Source organism: Mya arenaria, chromosome 3, assembly GCF_026914265.1.
Source record: "Mya arenaria isolate MELC-2E11 chromosome 3, ASM2691426v1".
Classification (NCBI taxonomy): Eukaryota; Metazoa; Mollusca; class Bivalvia; order Myida; family Myidae; genus Mya; species Mya arenaria.
Genome location: NC_069124.1, coordinates 55,731,257 through 55,748,159, shown reverse-complemented (window position 1 = coordinate 55,748,159; position 16,903 = coordinate 55,731,257). Strand labels below are relative to the sequence as shown.

At 33.7% G+C, this 16,903-nt stretch overlaps 1 protein-coding gene across 1 annotated transcript in view; it reads right to left on the bottom strand.

The window, feature by feature from the left end:
• Positions 1-3,437: 3,437 nt before the first annotated feature.
• The window catches only part of LOC128226136 (carbonic anhydrase-related protein 10-like), a 111,434-nt gene continuing 97,968 nt past the window's right edge, over positions 3,438-16,903 (bottom strand). The window contains exons 2-10 of the mRNA XM_052936028.1: positions 12,633-12,698; positions 7,652-7,788; positions 6,106-6,294; positions 5,449-5,544; positions 5,153-5,219; positions 4,643-4,800; positions 4,342-4,452; positions 4,052-4,091; positions 3,438-3,650 (exon numbers count right to left, since the gene is read on the bottom strand). Coding sequence (XP_052791988.1) covers positions 3,625-3,650; positions 4,052-4,091; positions 4,342-4,452; positions 4,643-4,800; positions 5,153-5,219; positions 5,449-5,544; positions 6,106-6,294; positions 7,652-7,788; positions 12,633-12,698 — 890 coding nt within the window. The 3' untranslated portion in view covers positions 3,438-3,624. The remainder of the gene's footprint in view (positions 3,651-4,051; positions 4,092-4,341; positions 4,453-4,642; positions 4,801-5,152; positions 5,220-5,448; positions 5,545-6,105; positions 6,295-7,651; positions 7,789-12,632; positions 12,699-16,903) is intronic.

Here is a 16,903-nt window from a genome sequence, read left to right as displayed (position 1 = left end):
TAGATCTGTAATAATAAAAAGCTACGTAACTTCTGTATTCCTATCTGGCCCTGTTGGAAGGATTACCAAGCAAAAGAGTGTGGTATCATATCAATTTCCGTTCTTTAACTTGTGAAGCACCGGTACTCGGAAGTAAGCTTTCCTCGGTGTATCAAAGCATTCTCAGTCCCCTTCCGTTTACCTTTATTCTAAAACAATATTTTATCTGAAGGTCATTGACATCTCAGAATTTCTGTACAGGAAGAGATTTTGAAACTTTTATTTTCATGTTATCAGTAGTAAAATGGTTGTATGAAATAGGGCAATAATACAAGCAGAAGAAAAATTAATGTCAATTAAAATCTTAATTAATTATTGATTTCTGATTGCATTTACCGAACTAAATTCGAAGTATAACAACTATTAATAATTTGCTATACTCAGACTCGAAAGAAATAGTTAATAGCATTTTAAGTCTTAAATATCGAAAGTGCATCCTGCAACACATCCGAGCACAGTGATTTAGCTTTAACGTACCGAATAAAGGCTTGTCTTTAAAGACATAGTTATGTACTAGTAATGGTTTTACTGATCTGAGATCTGATCAACGAACAAATATATTAAAATTTTAACAAATAAAATGATGGGAGGCCTGGGTTACAAGAATCTTTCCAACAGTGTTTTTTACAGAAAGAAGCACACGTGTTTCGTTAATTTAGCCATTGTTGTACCACATTGTCGGTTTGACTTTGTCATGGAAATGTCTAAAAATCTACTTAGGTCGCAGTAAATCCTGTAGCTGACGGGAGGTGTTTTGTGGGTGTTTTTGGTGAGCATCTGTTTCAGCATTAAACTCCTTCCATGGAAATTTATTTTCCAAATTATTGAACATTGACGCTTTTATGAGCAAGGTGAGCCATTGTCTGAAAAGTCAGTTCCTCTAATTACATCTGTATATCTGACATCAGTGAAAGCGACGCTGTTCATTCCCCAACTAATCGTGTAAGTCATGTATTATGACTAAATCGGATGTACTTAGATAAATCGTTTTTTTATGTAGCTTGGTTTTACCCTTTAGTCTCAGATGAGCATGCATAAATGTAAACGTCATGTGTGTGCCTCTTATACATACAAATTAAAGCAGACCTTAAACTAGGACAAGATCTTGTAAATCCGCACTGGTCTCCTTCCTTGCTATTGGGAGTTTCCGAGCGGTGGCCGACCGAGCACATTTGCGGAAAACAGGACATCGTCTTAGATGAATATTATTTGACATTGTGATAAGGTTTATTCATCATCCCAAGTGAAAAGTGTTGGAGTGTTTATATGAACATGTAATGTACAATTTGAATAGTTACTTTATATCCATTTTAACATTCGACACAGCTTCTACTTTTACATTGAATGTTTATGTTTCTAAGACAGGATCATGGTATCGAAGAATCTTGTGTGAACATCTGTTCGATGAAAACATTTCGTTATCTTGTGGATATTGTCTCTAGTTACAGTTTATATTGCAATGTCTCATGTTTGTTTCAGAAATTGACAGACTCTGATTTCACTTTATAGATTGTGAAATAAACACTTAATCCTAAATGCTTTTTACTGTCCGATTTTTAAGAAAGTTATACTGAAAGCGACGTTTCATGTGCTGGTGGTCAGCATCCAAACTTATAAAACTTGATAAAATATCAACCGGCTATCGTTTGGCTAGTTGGCAAATAATAACAATCTGGGGTTGGTCAATTGTAAAAATTGGTAAGATTTTCACCATTTAATAAACAGTTTGTCTTACTTTAACAAAACCAAGCCCGAATCAATTTATACAATTGACTTCTGGTGTGTTTCACTACTTAACTAACCATTCTTTTAGTTTTCAGGTTAGACAAAGCGGTAATACAATATAGACGAGATAATTTGTTGAATAATATCTTCAAAGTTTATATTTCGTCATTTTACCCGAATGAAAGTCGGCTACCTATAGCATATAATGAATGAAAGAGACGCTTGATTTTTACATTGATATTTTTATTCTAGGAATAGAGAATAATTGTATACGTTCTATGTGTAAATCATATAACACTTAATTTTACATTAAACAAATTAACATGTACCATACACATCGACTATACATGATTAAATACACATGTAATGCTTGTTTGCAAAAGCAACACTGTATACAATTCTGAGCCTTCTCAAAGGAAAAAAAACCCAACACGTATCAATATTATAACAACGTTATTATTTATTAGCTAACTGAACAATGTCTCATGTCCAAAAGTAAATATAAATCATCTTGCAGGATTTAATTAGGTTAAAAATGAACAGTTTATTCTGTCAATATTTGAAGATCGTAACGCTTCTTTATCCCGTTGAATCGTGTTTTTATTAGAGATTTTTCGATAAAGACAGCCTATTGCAATATGTAGGAATTATAAGAACCGCTTTATTAATCGATTATTTTGACCTAGCTGTTGGTTGGGTTCAGTCTGATTAAATTCAAACACTAACTAAGCTCTTTATATTAGGAAGACTGAATACTTTAGTCAGTTAGTCAGTTACTTTATTTGTTCAATTGTATTCTATTAAAAGAACACATTTTTCAAATTTCGTTGTCATTTCATCTAAAACACTGGAGTAAAACGTAATTAGTATACCATAGGTCCTGACAATTGAAGCAAGCAAATGCCTAACGGTGTTGACAATGCAAGAGCCGTACATCCTTAGCTGTATTTGACGGAATGTCGTTCTTCAGAGTAAAACGTACACGTTCAAGGTATTGAAGAAACAATCATTAATAAAAACATAAATGACTATGAGCATGCCAAGTAGCACCAAATGTTTGTTTTTACCACAATTCTATGAGTCAACGGTTATAGCTAAAGCACAAACAACACTTATAGCAGATGCATTTATCACAAAACAGCCGAGAACTATCATCAGCTTTGAACATCTGATTTACAATGATTTAGTGTCATTGAAAGATCCATTAGTACGATTTAAGCAACATACTCTGGCACTTTTGTTCGATCCGAGTGCTGGTTTTATCACTAGACGCTTTGGGCAGCACTTGCAACAGGTGTACACACTAAATAAATATGTTGTTTGATTTTTCAAAAATGGTTCTTCTCTCGGCAATCACGCACACGCATAATGTTCAAGATTGACGTTTTCACTGACAGTAGCTCGTACCACGCGTTGTGTTACCAACACTCTGTCGATTTTAAACGTATTTGTCATTATAAACTGCAGAATACACTATGTAAAGCTAAGTAAATTCCTTGCAATTATTAGAAATTCTCATACCGAGAAAACACTTAGTCTGAATTGTCTGAATGTAACCATTGCATGCATCTCTTTATTAATGTCCCTTTCATGCATTGTTTTTTCATAATTAAACACCACGTATTTAACCGAAAGTCACATTTCAAATTGCAGTGTGTGGTACAAGTGTTAAAGCATTACAGCACCTAACTCGTGTCCTTTTGTCCATGAACCTTCGTTATCTCGTATATATCAATGCAATACCATTGAGCTTAACATGTTATTTTCGACATTCTCTGTGCTTGGAAGAGCTAGGACCAAATTTGAGTTCCACAAGGTTTAATGCTTTATTTTTAAGAATCCTAGGGATGTTATTCCTCGCTATCTCAGTCCAACGTCGGGATTAGCTGAAAGGGAGAGGACAAAAAGTGACTAATTGTTTGTGGTAGTACAAACATTTAACAAAAAAGTAATCGTATAAAAAACCCCTAGGTTAGGGGCCCCTTTTCGCCAATAAAAGTTGAGTGGGCAAAAATCGATAATCCCCTGCTGGAAGAAAAATGACGCAATCTGGTGCAATTTTAATATGGATGATACATTGCGTATTTTCAGAGAAAAATATAGTAGTTTTCCTTTTATGAATCCTTCATTTAAACACAAACTGGTGTGTCTATGCACAACAATAATAATGGAATGTTAAACACAGGATTAACAGGGCGGGCGAGTAAATGGTTCGGACGAAAAAGTGGTCACTGACCACTACTTTTATTTTTATAGTCAAAAAAGTTTGACTAATTTGGATACATACCAACATATCGCTTAGAGACCTCCATGGAACACAGTCGTGTCTGAAAGAAGACATCTTATCAGTTCCCTTTCTACGCTAAGCGTTATTCGTAAAGTATGTATTATTACATCCAATCAATCAGTTCCTTCTTTAAAATAAGATTGTGATATTGATTAAATTCACCTATTTGGCTGTTTTCATAACACTCAATATGACAAACCAGTATTTAAATACCAACAGCAATAATAAGAGTAACTGTATGGCTTTACTTGTTGATAGGTTATTAAATTATGTTTCAAATTTAAACTCACTCTTTTTCCGAAATTGATATTAGTTCGGATGGTCCGTCGATTTAAAGGCATAATAGGTCTGGCGTTTGAATCTCTCCATTCTTGGTATGGGATTCTTCTTAAATCGGTTAACTGCAAAGAAGGGAAGGTTCATTTTAAAATAACAACTGACCTTACTTTGTTTGAACCTATTCCAAATATACAATCAGTTGTTTAAAGTTATTGCATACAGCGTCTTAATGCGAGATACCTTATAACAAACATAATTTTGATAGAAATATTATAACATTTCTAACTTATCAGTACTAGTATTAGAACTCACCTGTTTTGAGGAAATATACATGGGCTTGTTCAATATGATCCAGGTGACCGTCTCCCTGCAGCTGGGCTGTGTCAGCGATCCAGCGTATGTCATGTAGTGGTCAAGAGATTTTGGTAACAATTTGTCTACTGGTAGATGCTTAACATCCGTGCAAGAATCTTAAATAAAATATGTTTGTGCCAAGTTCATTATAATGAATTGTTTATACCATAGCGTTATATGCTGGTTGCCAGCTACAACTAAAACAATATATTTGCTTTAAAACATTTAATGTTGCCTGAAGATTTTAAGTATTATTATTGAAAGATAACATTTTAAACAAGATACAAATGGTATATTCTAATAGATAGACTGAACTAGTATAGAAAAAGGTATACTGCATTACGGAAATAAAACCTTTGTAAGGATCTTATGTAATTATATTACATTTTTATAAACTCAATAATTAAAAATATGTTTCCTATATCTACTTTACTGATGGCTTTAAACTGAGCTGATTACATCTTGTACCTTGTTTGTCTATTACATAAAACTTTTCTTGGAGAAATTGGAAGGCAGAATTCTCGTAGTCCCCAACCTGTAGTAAAGAAACATCAGTTCAGGAACAATTATGACCTTATATAGAATGAAAACACGCAAGTTGAACCTTTTACCACGGAAATATTGCACAGGCTAGCCGATTGAAATTGTAATACGAAAGTAATTAGTCGTCCATGGTGAATAACATCTTTTCATGAAAACATTACAATCAAGCATCACATAAGCATTGTCGAATATTTTGCCAAATAAAATGATTTTGAACTTACAGATATGAACACCGCCAGGATAGCAACGCCTCTGGGACTGACTTGGGCTACTGAGTGATTTGCATACAAATCCGAGTTATAGGCCATAAACTGAATCTGCAAGAGAAGAGGGGAGTATTGGAGACTACCAATATAGTTTAACACAAATTGATCATGACTTTGATGATGATTCGATTTACTGCCAGGAGGAACTGCAAACGGTCTGGTAACCGTGATATCTGAAATGATGATTAGAACTAATCGCTGCCAGAGAAACCTAAACAATCCGTTTGCTGTTCCTATACATATACTCTGTATCTGAATTCCTCTATTGTATATATATATATTTATATATATATATATATATATATATATATATATATATATATATATATATATATATATATATATATATATATATATATATATATATATATATATATATATATATATATATATATATATATTATGATCTTCATCTTATTGAAATTGATAGGAAATATGCATTAAAACTAGTTCAATTTAGAAAACATGGCAGATTGCTATAACATTACGATTTACTTTCAGAACACGTCAAAAATCTACTGAGAGCACTTTCTTGTGGAAAGACAATATTACTGGTTTCATGCTGTGAATGGCTTGTATTAACTAAGCTGTATACTCTTGCAAAACTTGTACCTCCCCAGCAAAGGCCTTGCCGTCGATGTGGTGCTCTGACCCAGACACGTTTTCTCTTCCGAAGTGCAGCTTGATTTGGTAAAGGCGATAGGTATAGGAGAGCGGCCCCGCCGTGAAGTTTACAGCGGGATTACTATTATTCACGAGCAACGTCAGGTCTCGCTTGTTGTTGCGAAATGTACCGCTGACCTTATTCAAACAGATAAATGATGAATATTAAACACTCCAATATTACACAACATTGTTATTTTTATTGTTAGATCTTCATTGTGTCGACAATACCTAGGGGATATTATGATTGGACGTTTTTCTGCTGGCCTGTATCACGTCGTGTTCGGTGTGTTAACATATATGTTTAATCACCGAACGAGACGTGGTGCAGGTTACCAGAAAAGCGTTTAATCGTAATATATCTGCCCATTTAATATTTCCGTTTTATTTTTCGTTTTCAATTCTATTTACATTTACCGCCATCTGTCAAATGCGCGTATGAATTCGAATGTGTTACGTAGTGTTGTGGAATAAAGTCAAGGGAGGCTACTATAGCAAAACGACGTCAGAAGACACATAATTCACTTTATTGAGTAAAATAAGAACAAAATGTTTTATGTTTTAGCAAAATTAATAAAATGCTAATAAGAAAACAAATATCAAATGTCAGAGCACAAAATACAAAACAACAAAAAAGCGGTACTTATTTTACGAGTATACACAAATTGTCATTTCCTGAAGACGTAACGCGGCCATTTTAAACAAAGTAAATATTCGTGGGATTTTTTGACGATCATATTATGCAGAATTGAGGGAAGTTCGTGAGTCAACGCTATTTCTATCGATGACGCGAATTCGCCTTCTTCTTTGTATTGGCGAGCTGCTCATATTTAGGATAATAAACATAGATAATGCAACAATTTATGAAGTTCGAAAAGGCAAACAATTAGTTCACTGAAGCATGTGTAAAATAGCTGTCTAGATAATTTGTCCTCATGGTTCTTTGAAGAACATGAGAAATATGTTCCTGAATACAAACATGCCTCTGAAGCGTGAGTAAAGTTAGTTAATGTAATGTATTTAAAAGTTTACAGGTTTTACCGGCTTTTTTGGTTACGCTATTTTTAGCAACGCGGAAGTAGTTCCGAGATTACACACGGTACTCGCATGATACGGAATCAGAAAACGACAGTGTCATGATACGGATTAAGAGCCGATGTCAGAGAACATGTTAGAAACGGATGTCAATAGAAATAATGTTAATTTTATGAACGCACATATTTTAACGCCGTTTGAATTGAAACTTTTAAATTTCATAACTTAACATATAAATACATAAAGTGATAATCAGCTGTCAAACTTATTTCGGTTTTGGTTTTTTGCTCTTGTAAGTGTCATATAGCCTTAATGCTTTACTGTTATACTATGTATTGACACCTGTATATATACTATCTTTAAACGAGTTTAACCTGCCTGATGTGGTGTTCACTGCTGTATGCTAATGTGGTTGTACCTGCAGTTTTGAATAATATAATGGAATTGTGAAGACACGTACCGACGCAGTCTCGAGCTTAAACGGCTGTAGCTGTGGATCATACAGGAGTGCCTGTGGCTTAATGTCAATGGGAGATTGGTTCTTGCCCGTTTTACATATCACCCAGTCCTCGTTGTGGTCTCCCCAAGAACTCGGACCTGAAAGGGAAATCAGTGTTTATTTTTATTCTTATTATCATTAAAGTTTAAGATGTCTCCTTGTAATTCTGAAATATTGTGCAAATGAAAGAAAAATGTGCAAATACATTGGGAAAATCATGAAAGCACATTTGGTGTACATGCAAATGGGTCACGATGTACAAGATCCCAGGGTAAAGTGACCAGCTTAACCAGCTTTACAATTAATCTCAAATAGTCACTTGCACTGGAATACATCTTATTCGGATTGAACTTTTCGACAAATAAGAATGGATGTTTGATGAAAATATGAAGTTTAAGTAAATTTATCTTTTAGTGTGTTCATGCAAGGATCATCCAGACCAATTAGCCTTGCTTAAACCGACCGAAAGGTTAAAAAACGCTTTTGTTTCAAACCTTGTTATTGCATTAAGAAAACTCGTATCTGTATATGTTTAATGTGGACAAATGATGTAGCAATTGTCATCTGAGTACAATCCATCATTGGCGTAAGTATCTCTTCATTACATCTGAACGTTACTGACTGTAACCGAATCAAAACAAAACGTCGCCCACATTTAATCATCAGCGTCAATCAATCTCATGATGGGCCTTGTCTTTTAAAAAAGAACAATGGGTACGAAAAATATCTACTTATCTGTACTATTTGAAAGGTCATACACAATGCCAAAATTGTTCAAGACGTTTAACCTCATCAATTATTGTCTAAAATAGTTCATAAATTAATAAAGCAAAATAAAGGAAAAAAATAATTGTTACATGGAACCGCCTTGCTTCGTTGTTAAAAATATATGAAAAGACTGGATTGCTGTCTTTCCAGTAATCAGTAAACATGTTCGAGCCATTCAAACAAAGAATCCACCAGACCCCAATATCACAAAAATATCTAAAGACAAAACTCATTTTAATCTCAATCCCATTCCATTTTACCATACATCATCAGTACGTATCTAAAACGTCGAATGGTTTTATTCTTTTAAAAAGCACAGTGTTTCATGGAATATGCTGATTAAGAACATTGGTCAATAGTCCAAAGAAAACGTATTCTACAGCTATAGCAATATTTTAGGCGAAAGTTTATAAAAAAGGAGAATCATGGAACATATTTGGATACAAATGTGCTTTGATAAGATTAGGTGATAATTAAAGAAGTCCAACTTCAACACAAATTATTTATTTATGAAACAACGTTTTGGCCATTCGGCCTTCATCAGGTTGTATGTATATAATGAACAGGAAATGACGTCAACATCAAATGATGTCAACGTTGATAACGTCAAAATATGGCATACATTTTTGCGCAAAATAATGTCTTATAGGATCTAAAATTGAATTGTCCTGTTCTTCTACAGGTGTTATATATGTTATCAATTGCAAAAAAATGTAAAAGCAATATGTTGGTCAGACACAACAAAAATGTAGTCAGAGAATGAACAGTCATAAGTTTGATATAAAGCATTTTCCAGATTCATATACAAATGTGTCTGAACATTTTAATGCTCCTGACCACAGTATCAATGATTTTTCTTTTATGCCAATTGATAAAATTGAGAACAATTGGAAACGATTATTAAAGGAGAGTAAATGGATGCACATTCTTGGCAGAGTCATTCCTAATGGTATGAATTCAAAAATATTATTTTAATTCTTCTTGCTGAATTAAAAAAAAATCACAAAATTAATCTGGTTTATAACTGTTTTAACCTATTTAATGTTGCATAGTTTGTTCTGGTTTATTGATGTTTCTTTGATAAGATTAAAAGCGTTGAGAGTGAGATTTCACTGTAAGTTTGTTATATTAGTGTCAGTTGACTGCTAACACAGCAACCGATTTTTTTCTCTTCGGAATTGTAATGAGTTTCAAGGGCGCAGCCTTTGCTTTGTTCATCAGCCAGAAACAATGATCATGGACATATGTGTTCACTAGACGAATTTTAAAACGCTTTTCCTATTCAGACGACCTAGTATCAGAGGGGTAGTTTATTTCGGCTACATCAACTTCACCGAGTTGATTAGGAATGTCACCCCTCGCAGTCAGCAATGATGATAAATCACTTAAATCTGAATGCCATTGATTCTACTTTGACAGTAAACTTAATGTCAAGGGATTGTCCCAATCAGCACGAGAAGCTCACATTTGTTGCCGGTCTTGTTTGCTAGTAAAATGCAGGTGTAAAACAATGTTGGTGTAAACCAAACAGACAGTTTCAAGGGGTTGATCTTATAAGGCAATGCGAAACTAAAATGTATCGGATTCGATACACCAGAGGATGTCTGAAACTCTGCTAATATTGAAAGTGTCGTTTGCAAGATCAACATCTTTGAGATTCTCCGAGCAAATACTGAGTGTAGCTTCTCCCTAGGATTTTTTTTTAATTTGACGGACACTTTTGCATTATTAGTCCTCCCTTTACACACGTCTAATGTTATTTCTAATAACCGATATGAATTCAACCAATCGTCAATTTAGAACTTTTAGTTATTCATTGTGTAGTTCTTCAGAAATCGAATAATGAGAAAGTTGCAACATACAGATTTTCAAACATCGAAAATGAAAGCAATAGGCTTCTTTTTGAGCCAACCCATATGAGACTTTCTATACTTTTCTATGAAAAAGTCACACATTGTTATGTTTGGGGGCCATGACAATAATCTTGAAAGTCACCTTTACCCAAACTTTTTCAGAGACATACTTGTACGAAGGTCTCTTTTGCAAATTATCATTCTTTTTCAAGCTTTGGACGATTTCATCGCATACAAATACTATACTTGTATATGTATGCTAGCATTTATCGACTCTGGATTAGTGAACCATTTCACATTATAAAAGTTGCAGTCTCACATTGAATTGTTCCTTAACAGGCATGTATGAGTACACTACTACAAGACAATACAATTAATGCTGAAATAAATCAGCTGGATATAGTTTAATTCATATAGATTTATGTAACCTTTGGGAATTGAATTGATGATTATGTAATGTGTAAACCCACAAAAACAATGTTCTTTTTTTATCTAACTGAGCAACAGTATGTGTAAGTAAATTCTATGTATATTAAATAATTGAAGTAACAGGGTCATTTTTACCCCCAATTTTTCCATGTTTAAGTTTAATTCATTCAGTTTAGATTCATTAACTTAAATGGACTTTGTAGAGCCTTCTGGTGTATTTTAACCACATGGAAACACTTTATAGAGGTGTGACATGAAACTAGTTCTAGAGAACGTTTAATCGTTTAGCCTTTATCGACCCGTTTAACATTTTTTAAACTTGGTCTTCCACATAACTGAGAACCCCATGTTACATGCGGGCAAAGATGCCCATAATGGCAAGTTAAAGTGATATATATTCGGAGATAATCCATTACATGCGTGATGGTATCCGTTTTTAATTACATTACGAATGTTCTTCTTGTTTTAGATAAAGCAATAAAGCCTGATCATAAGAAAGTGTGTGTTTTTTAAGCCACGTTTTTCTTTGTCTGACTCGAGATGATCTTGAAAACAATGACATTTGTCTGCGCCAAGTTTGGGATTGCCACCTTTTATTGAATATCAAACACCAGATGTTCTTTTAACTCTTATTACGTATTCCTTTGCCACTACTTACTTTTGACGTATCAAACTGACTAGTGTTTACCAGTAATAAAGAATGATTTGGTCTGAATTATTAACATTGTAAGAAAGAGAATATTTGATCATCTTAACTACTGTATCCTCCATAATTCGAGACATTATCCCATACTTAGGTACTGGAATGTATCCTTTTTTCTATTCGATTAACGGCTGTCACCGCGTTACGCCAAAAGTAGATGTTGTTGATGTTATTTTGTAAGCCAATAGTGATATCATTATACATTGAGAATCGATCTCAATGCCGATCACCTCACGATCTGAATACTTCGATATTTCAAAACTTACGTTTACCTTTCGGTGTTTGTGTTTGCATGAATATTATACAGTTAAGTGTCTTAAAGAGACATTGATCTTGATTTGAAAGCATGCGTTATGATACGATTGGCATCTGTATTCAAACTGTCGTTATACCAATAACCCTTGTGTCTTATTCTTAAGCAATTACATTCTTGCATGGGGTTTACATTATAAACAAAACGGATAGTCCATGGAAATTAATTGTCATAGTCACAAGGCATTTAGGCTCAAAACCAACGTCATTTGTAATAAAACCTTCATATCATAAATGAGATATACGATGGACGTTTCCTTAGGTAGCATTTATTTATATACGTACAAGTAAAGGACGATCAACTGGCTGGTACCCGAAAGCTTGGAATGATCGACCACTTATATTTAATTAAGACAGACGATAAACAACACGAGCCCTCAATACAATAGCTGTTATTAACAACAGAGTTGATAACTCGTTCATGAACAAATATTGCACGAATTTCCGAATTGTGTATCCTTTTGGGGGTACTTTTAAAAGTATTTTTAATTGTCCAATTCATCAGAGTGTTCAGCTTAAACTTAAATTTGAGTTCAATGATTACAATACACTTTTCATGTTATTACCTTCAGAACGGATATCTTAATGTTATAATTACAATACAGACTGTCTCGTATGTTATCCTGGAAATCGCCAGTGTCGGCGACACAGACGTGAGAAACATATGTGAATCAGGTGTAATCAAAAGAGAAAACATGAAACTTGGTTTCCATGTTTTAAATGACATGTTCATAAGCCTGTAAAGATAAAATTTTGTCGAGCCTAATGACATCGTTTTCTTCGGGTCTCTCTATGGGTAAACCAGAACAATCCTTGACAAGGTTGTGTGTTTGAATAGGTTTTCATATGTCCATTGCAAAATGTTATCTAAGCTTACCTGAGGCATATCCGTCATAACCCCACCAACCACTCCAGTGATCCGCTGCTGGACAGTAGCTCAACACTGAAGATGTAAAGGAAGAAAAGTATGTATCAAAAGTTCGAATACATATGTGTAGTGGTATTCATTTAGAGTATGTGAAATAGTGTTAGAAAACAATTTGAATAGAACAATGACCAAAAAGACACTACATGTTGTTAAGTAAGGCAAAAACTGGGAGAAAACAACATTCGTTAAAATTAAATCCTTTTAAAACTTGTAGTAAATAATTTGAGCATAACAAATGGACTTAAAAGTTTAATATTTCGTCCACATAATGCAGTGCAGCATATCAACGCTGCAGAATGAGTATCAAATGTCAATACTTTAGAGATACCAGCATTCAACTTACGTGAGACCTTGTTCAATGACAGGCTGACGATAAAATCGCAATAACTAAACATAAAAATACCGTCATTAGTTCATGTTACTATTATCGATACGTTTCATGGAAAGTTGATGGAAATATGTTTGAACGAGCTTCCTCTGAAGGCATAAAAATATTGCTATTGGATATTTTTATCTGCTAAAAGATACCTGTTGATGATACAAGTGCATGCAAATTATGTTACATCCGAAATTATTGCATCTTATATCTGATTTGAAGCAGATTAAATGTCTAAGCTCTGTTGTTTATCTTGAATTATTGGCACATATTGCGGGTGTTAGCTGTATCATTTGTTAAGTGAAATAACATTACTCTGGTTATTTTTGGTTTTATGAAAGGACAACCGATTGCAAGAGTATTGTGTCATATCATTTTCTGGGTACCGATTCAAGTCAGATTTCCTTAGTGCTGAAATAATTCGTAAAGTATCAATTCTTGATTTAGGTTTGAGTTTTATTCTTATTAATACTGTAACAACCATTTTGTAACATGTATAAACACGTTAACACTGATATTGTAACACGTGTTTTGAGTTTACAATCAAGCTTAAAAATATTTGTTATGTAGTACTTCATTCATTGCCTGTTGAAAAGCATCATATAAAAACAAATTAAGAATATAATGAAGACGCAGATTCTTCGGGTATAACACATTATGAATTCCAAACATATTTGTACCTAAGGTCTCTAGGCGCATCATTTGATAGAATCTTTTACGGCTTATTCATTTAGTTAATATTCAAGTGTTAGCAATGTAACGTGCGTATTATTAGTCTGAAGATTGCAAAGAACGTAACGAAATTTGCTCCTCTAATTATATTGCTTAGCTAACAGATATGCCCAGTTTGTTACTGTCTGTACATCGCGATGTGCCGAATAAAGACCAAAACGTTCACTGTTACTTAAGCTGAATAAAACAACAATAAATGATCGCCTCTTGGATGGGGCAACTGTTCTGCATTCCCATGTTGGTTCCAATTGCTTAATACCATAACGTTTGGGTTGTCTTCATGCTGTATATGTTCCAACTTTTGCCTTTGGCGTAGAGTTTATTGGAAACAAATATTCCGAGATTTTGACTAGCAATAGAGCGTTAGCAGGCTTATGACCGGTAAAATAATATTTGTTTAAAACAGCGGAATTGCAGAAAAGAAATGCATGAAAGCATTGTTAATTTATCCATGATTGTAGCTCAGCATTGTCTCAATTGAATTTATCTTGGAAATGTGTGGTAAAACGCTATCATGGTGGCAATCAATTCGATAGCTGACGAGAAGTATTTTTGTTGGATGTCAAAATAACACCCCTTCCGGGCACACTTCTCATAAATAATTGAGCATAGACGCTTTGATGATCAGAAAGGTCCATGAAGAGCCATCCATAAATCTTGGTACATTGAGTTAAACAGTAGGATGTCAATGTTCATTTTTTTCATCTGAACGTGACTAAATAACTATGGCAGATTCCGATGCTTTAGAATACTTTTCAAAGCTAGTATAATTACACACTGATCAATATTTTGTTCTTTGGTGTCTTTCATCAAGCATGACAAGATAAAGGAAAACTGACAGTACAAGTATATACCATGTACACACAGATAATCCAATAATAGATAGTTTCTGTCCTGATTTAGATTTCAAGTGATACTGAACGTACCATTGTATTCCATCAGCAAAGACAAATATGGAAAAAAAAACATATACATTGAAAGAATACAGATACATTTAGTAATTTTAACCTTACTTGTACCATCCTTAATCACAGAGGGAAAATGGTTTATTTAACAATTAGCAAATGAATGCGTACTCGGTTAAAAGATATGTATGGTTATACTGATTTGTTTTGCAACAGAAAAGCTTCCTGTGTCATTGTCAGTCTGCGACTTCAACAACAGACAGCGCTGAGTTTGAGGAATATGTGTACATGTGCTTAATAATACAGGCTTCTGTGTTCTGAAGAGATTCCATTTTGTTCATCACAGCTTTATGTATGTCATTCAGCAGCACGTTACAGTAGTCTTGATGTGAGTAGAGAGTTCACAAGATATTTAATGGCGTCAAGGTATCATCTGATGTGACCCATTTGCCGTTAGTGACCATAGCAAGACCGAGTTTACATGCTGTTCCATGTCCATCCTTGAATTCAGCAGATTGTTAACCCATTTGGTTGGCATTATCTCAGAAAACATTCACAAATATATCCGAAACTAGAGTAGCATTGAGTTTTGATGTAAATAGTATTACTTATGTCAGCGTTCAGTTTTTACGTTCTACTATTTCAGTCGTGCTGAAACTTATTTTGTATCTTGCTACATTGCTTCACAACGTATTAAGACTTAATCGTTTCAAAAAAAATATTAACAACAGTAGCGGCCCCTTAAAAACCAAGCAGGTACTGTTTATCCGATGAACGAAGGATCTTTTTGCGGAGCTCCTCTCTATTTCGTTGATTTATGATGTGTCAAAATTATAATTGTATTATTTCGAGGACATGAATCGGAAGTGAAATTAGTTGGTTGCTTTTGGAACATTGATCACATCGAATCTAAATATTGAATCTAAATAAAGCAAATCAATTATTTTAAAAGGTTAAAACAACACCAGTATACAGCAAAGAACACGTTTGTGTGTAGTTTTAATGAAAAAAAAACGCTTAAAGAACCACAAGTTTTGTAATCCAAAGTAGCCCAAAGTAACCTTAAAGTTTTCTGCAATTAGTTGATTGGGAAAATCTTATACTAATGACAATGACGCGGTTCCTGTTTCGTTCCAGTCACTAAACTAAATATCTTATTCGTCACTTATCAATGAATATTCCCGATGGACATATCTTCAATACAAAGTAAAAAAAAATGATAATATTACAACAGGTATATGGAAAGATAAGAATAATGTATACAATTTTCCCTGCACATAAAACCGACTATCCATAATTGTATATTCACTAGCAAAATAGGCAAGTTACATATAATAAAATAATGTGTGGAAAATATGTTTTGTTCAAAAAAGGCCATTCTCAAATCTATTCAGCATTGATTTATTAGGGGACTATTTACTTGATCTACGACTGATTTGCGTATGTATTTAGCGTCTGTTCGAACGTCCGAACGATTTGGTGTTTAAATGAACATGGTCAGGTTTGACGAGCTCCTTTGTTTAGTTTTTAGAAGTGGTAAAATATTAATGGAATAACGGGTTGAACTAGGCCTCTTGAAAGTTTCTGAGTACATTTGATGTAAAAGTTTGACCCTTGCTTCCAGTGAAGCTTGCTATTTTTGAAAACAGTTCTATGTTTTATTCCATAATGTAAAGTCACACAAGAGGCTTTTTATTCCTTTTAATAATCGTGTTTTATTTTGTATTAAAAAAAATGATAAGTCCTTAAGTGCACTCTTCATGCCCCAATATTACGCAAATACTGATATCAAATTTCAATTTAGGATCAATTCATTTCATCTATGTTTTACACCTTTTAAAAAGCGCATTCTATCATATAATATGTTAATTGCTACCTTTGGTCAAGTTTCTTAGGGGAAAATATTTTACAGCCAAAATGTATTTGGGTACATTTTTTTAACTATTACTTAAGTATATTTTTGCGCTAAAAAGTCTTTGAAATATTGACAAATGCTTATTTTAAACATTAATAGAATAATACTTTCTAAATAATATCAAAATATGCAAGATTTTTAATCATTCTATGAGTCTTTGTGATAAATTGAGTTGAAATTTAGATTGAAGTTTGAATTGAGTAATTTTGTGATATTTTAGCCAGAATTTGATTACGATAATTTTGGGAAGATTCAAACTTCAGCGATTGCCCGTCACATTACTGGTTGCGAT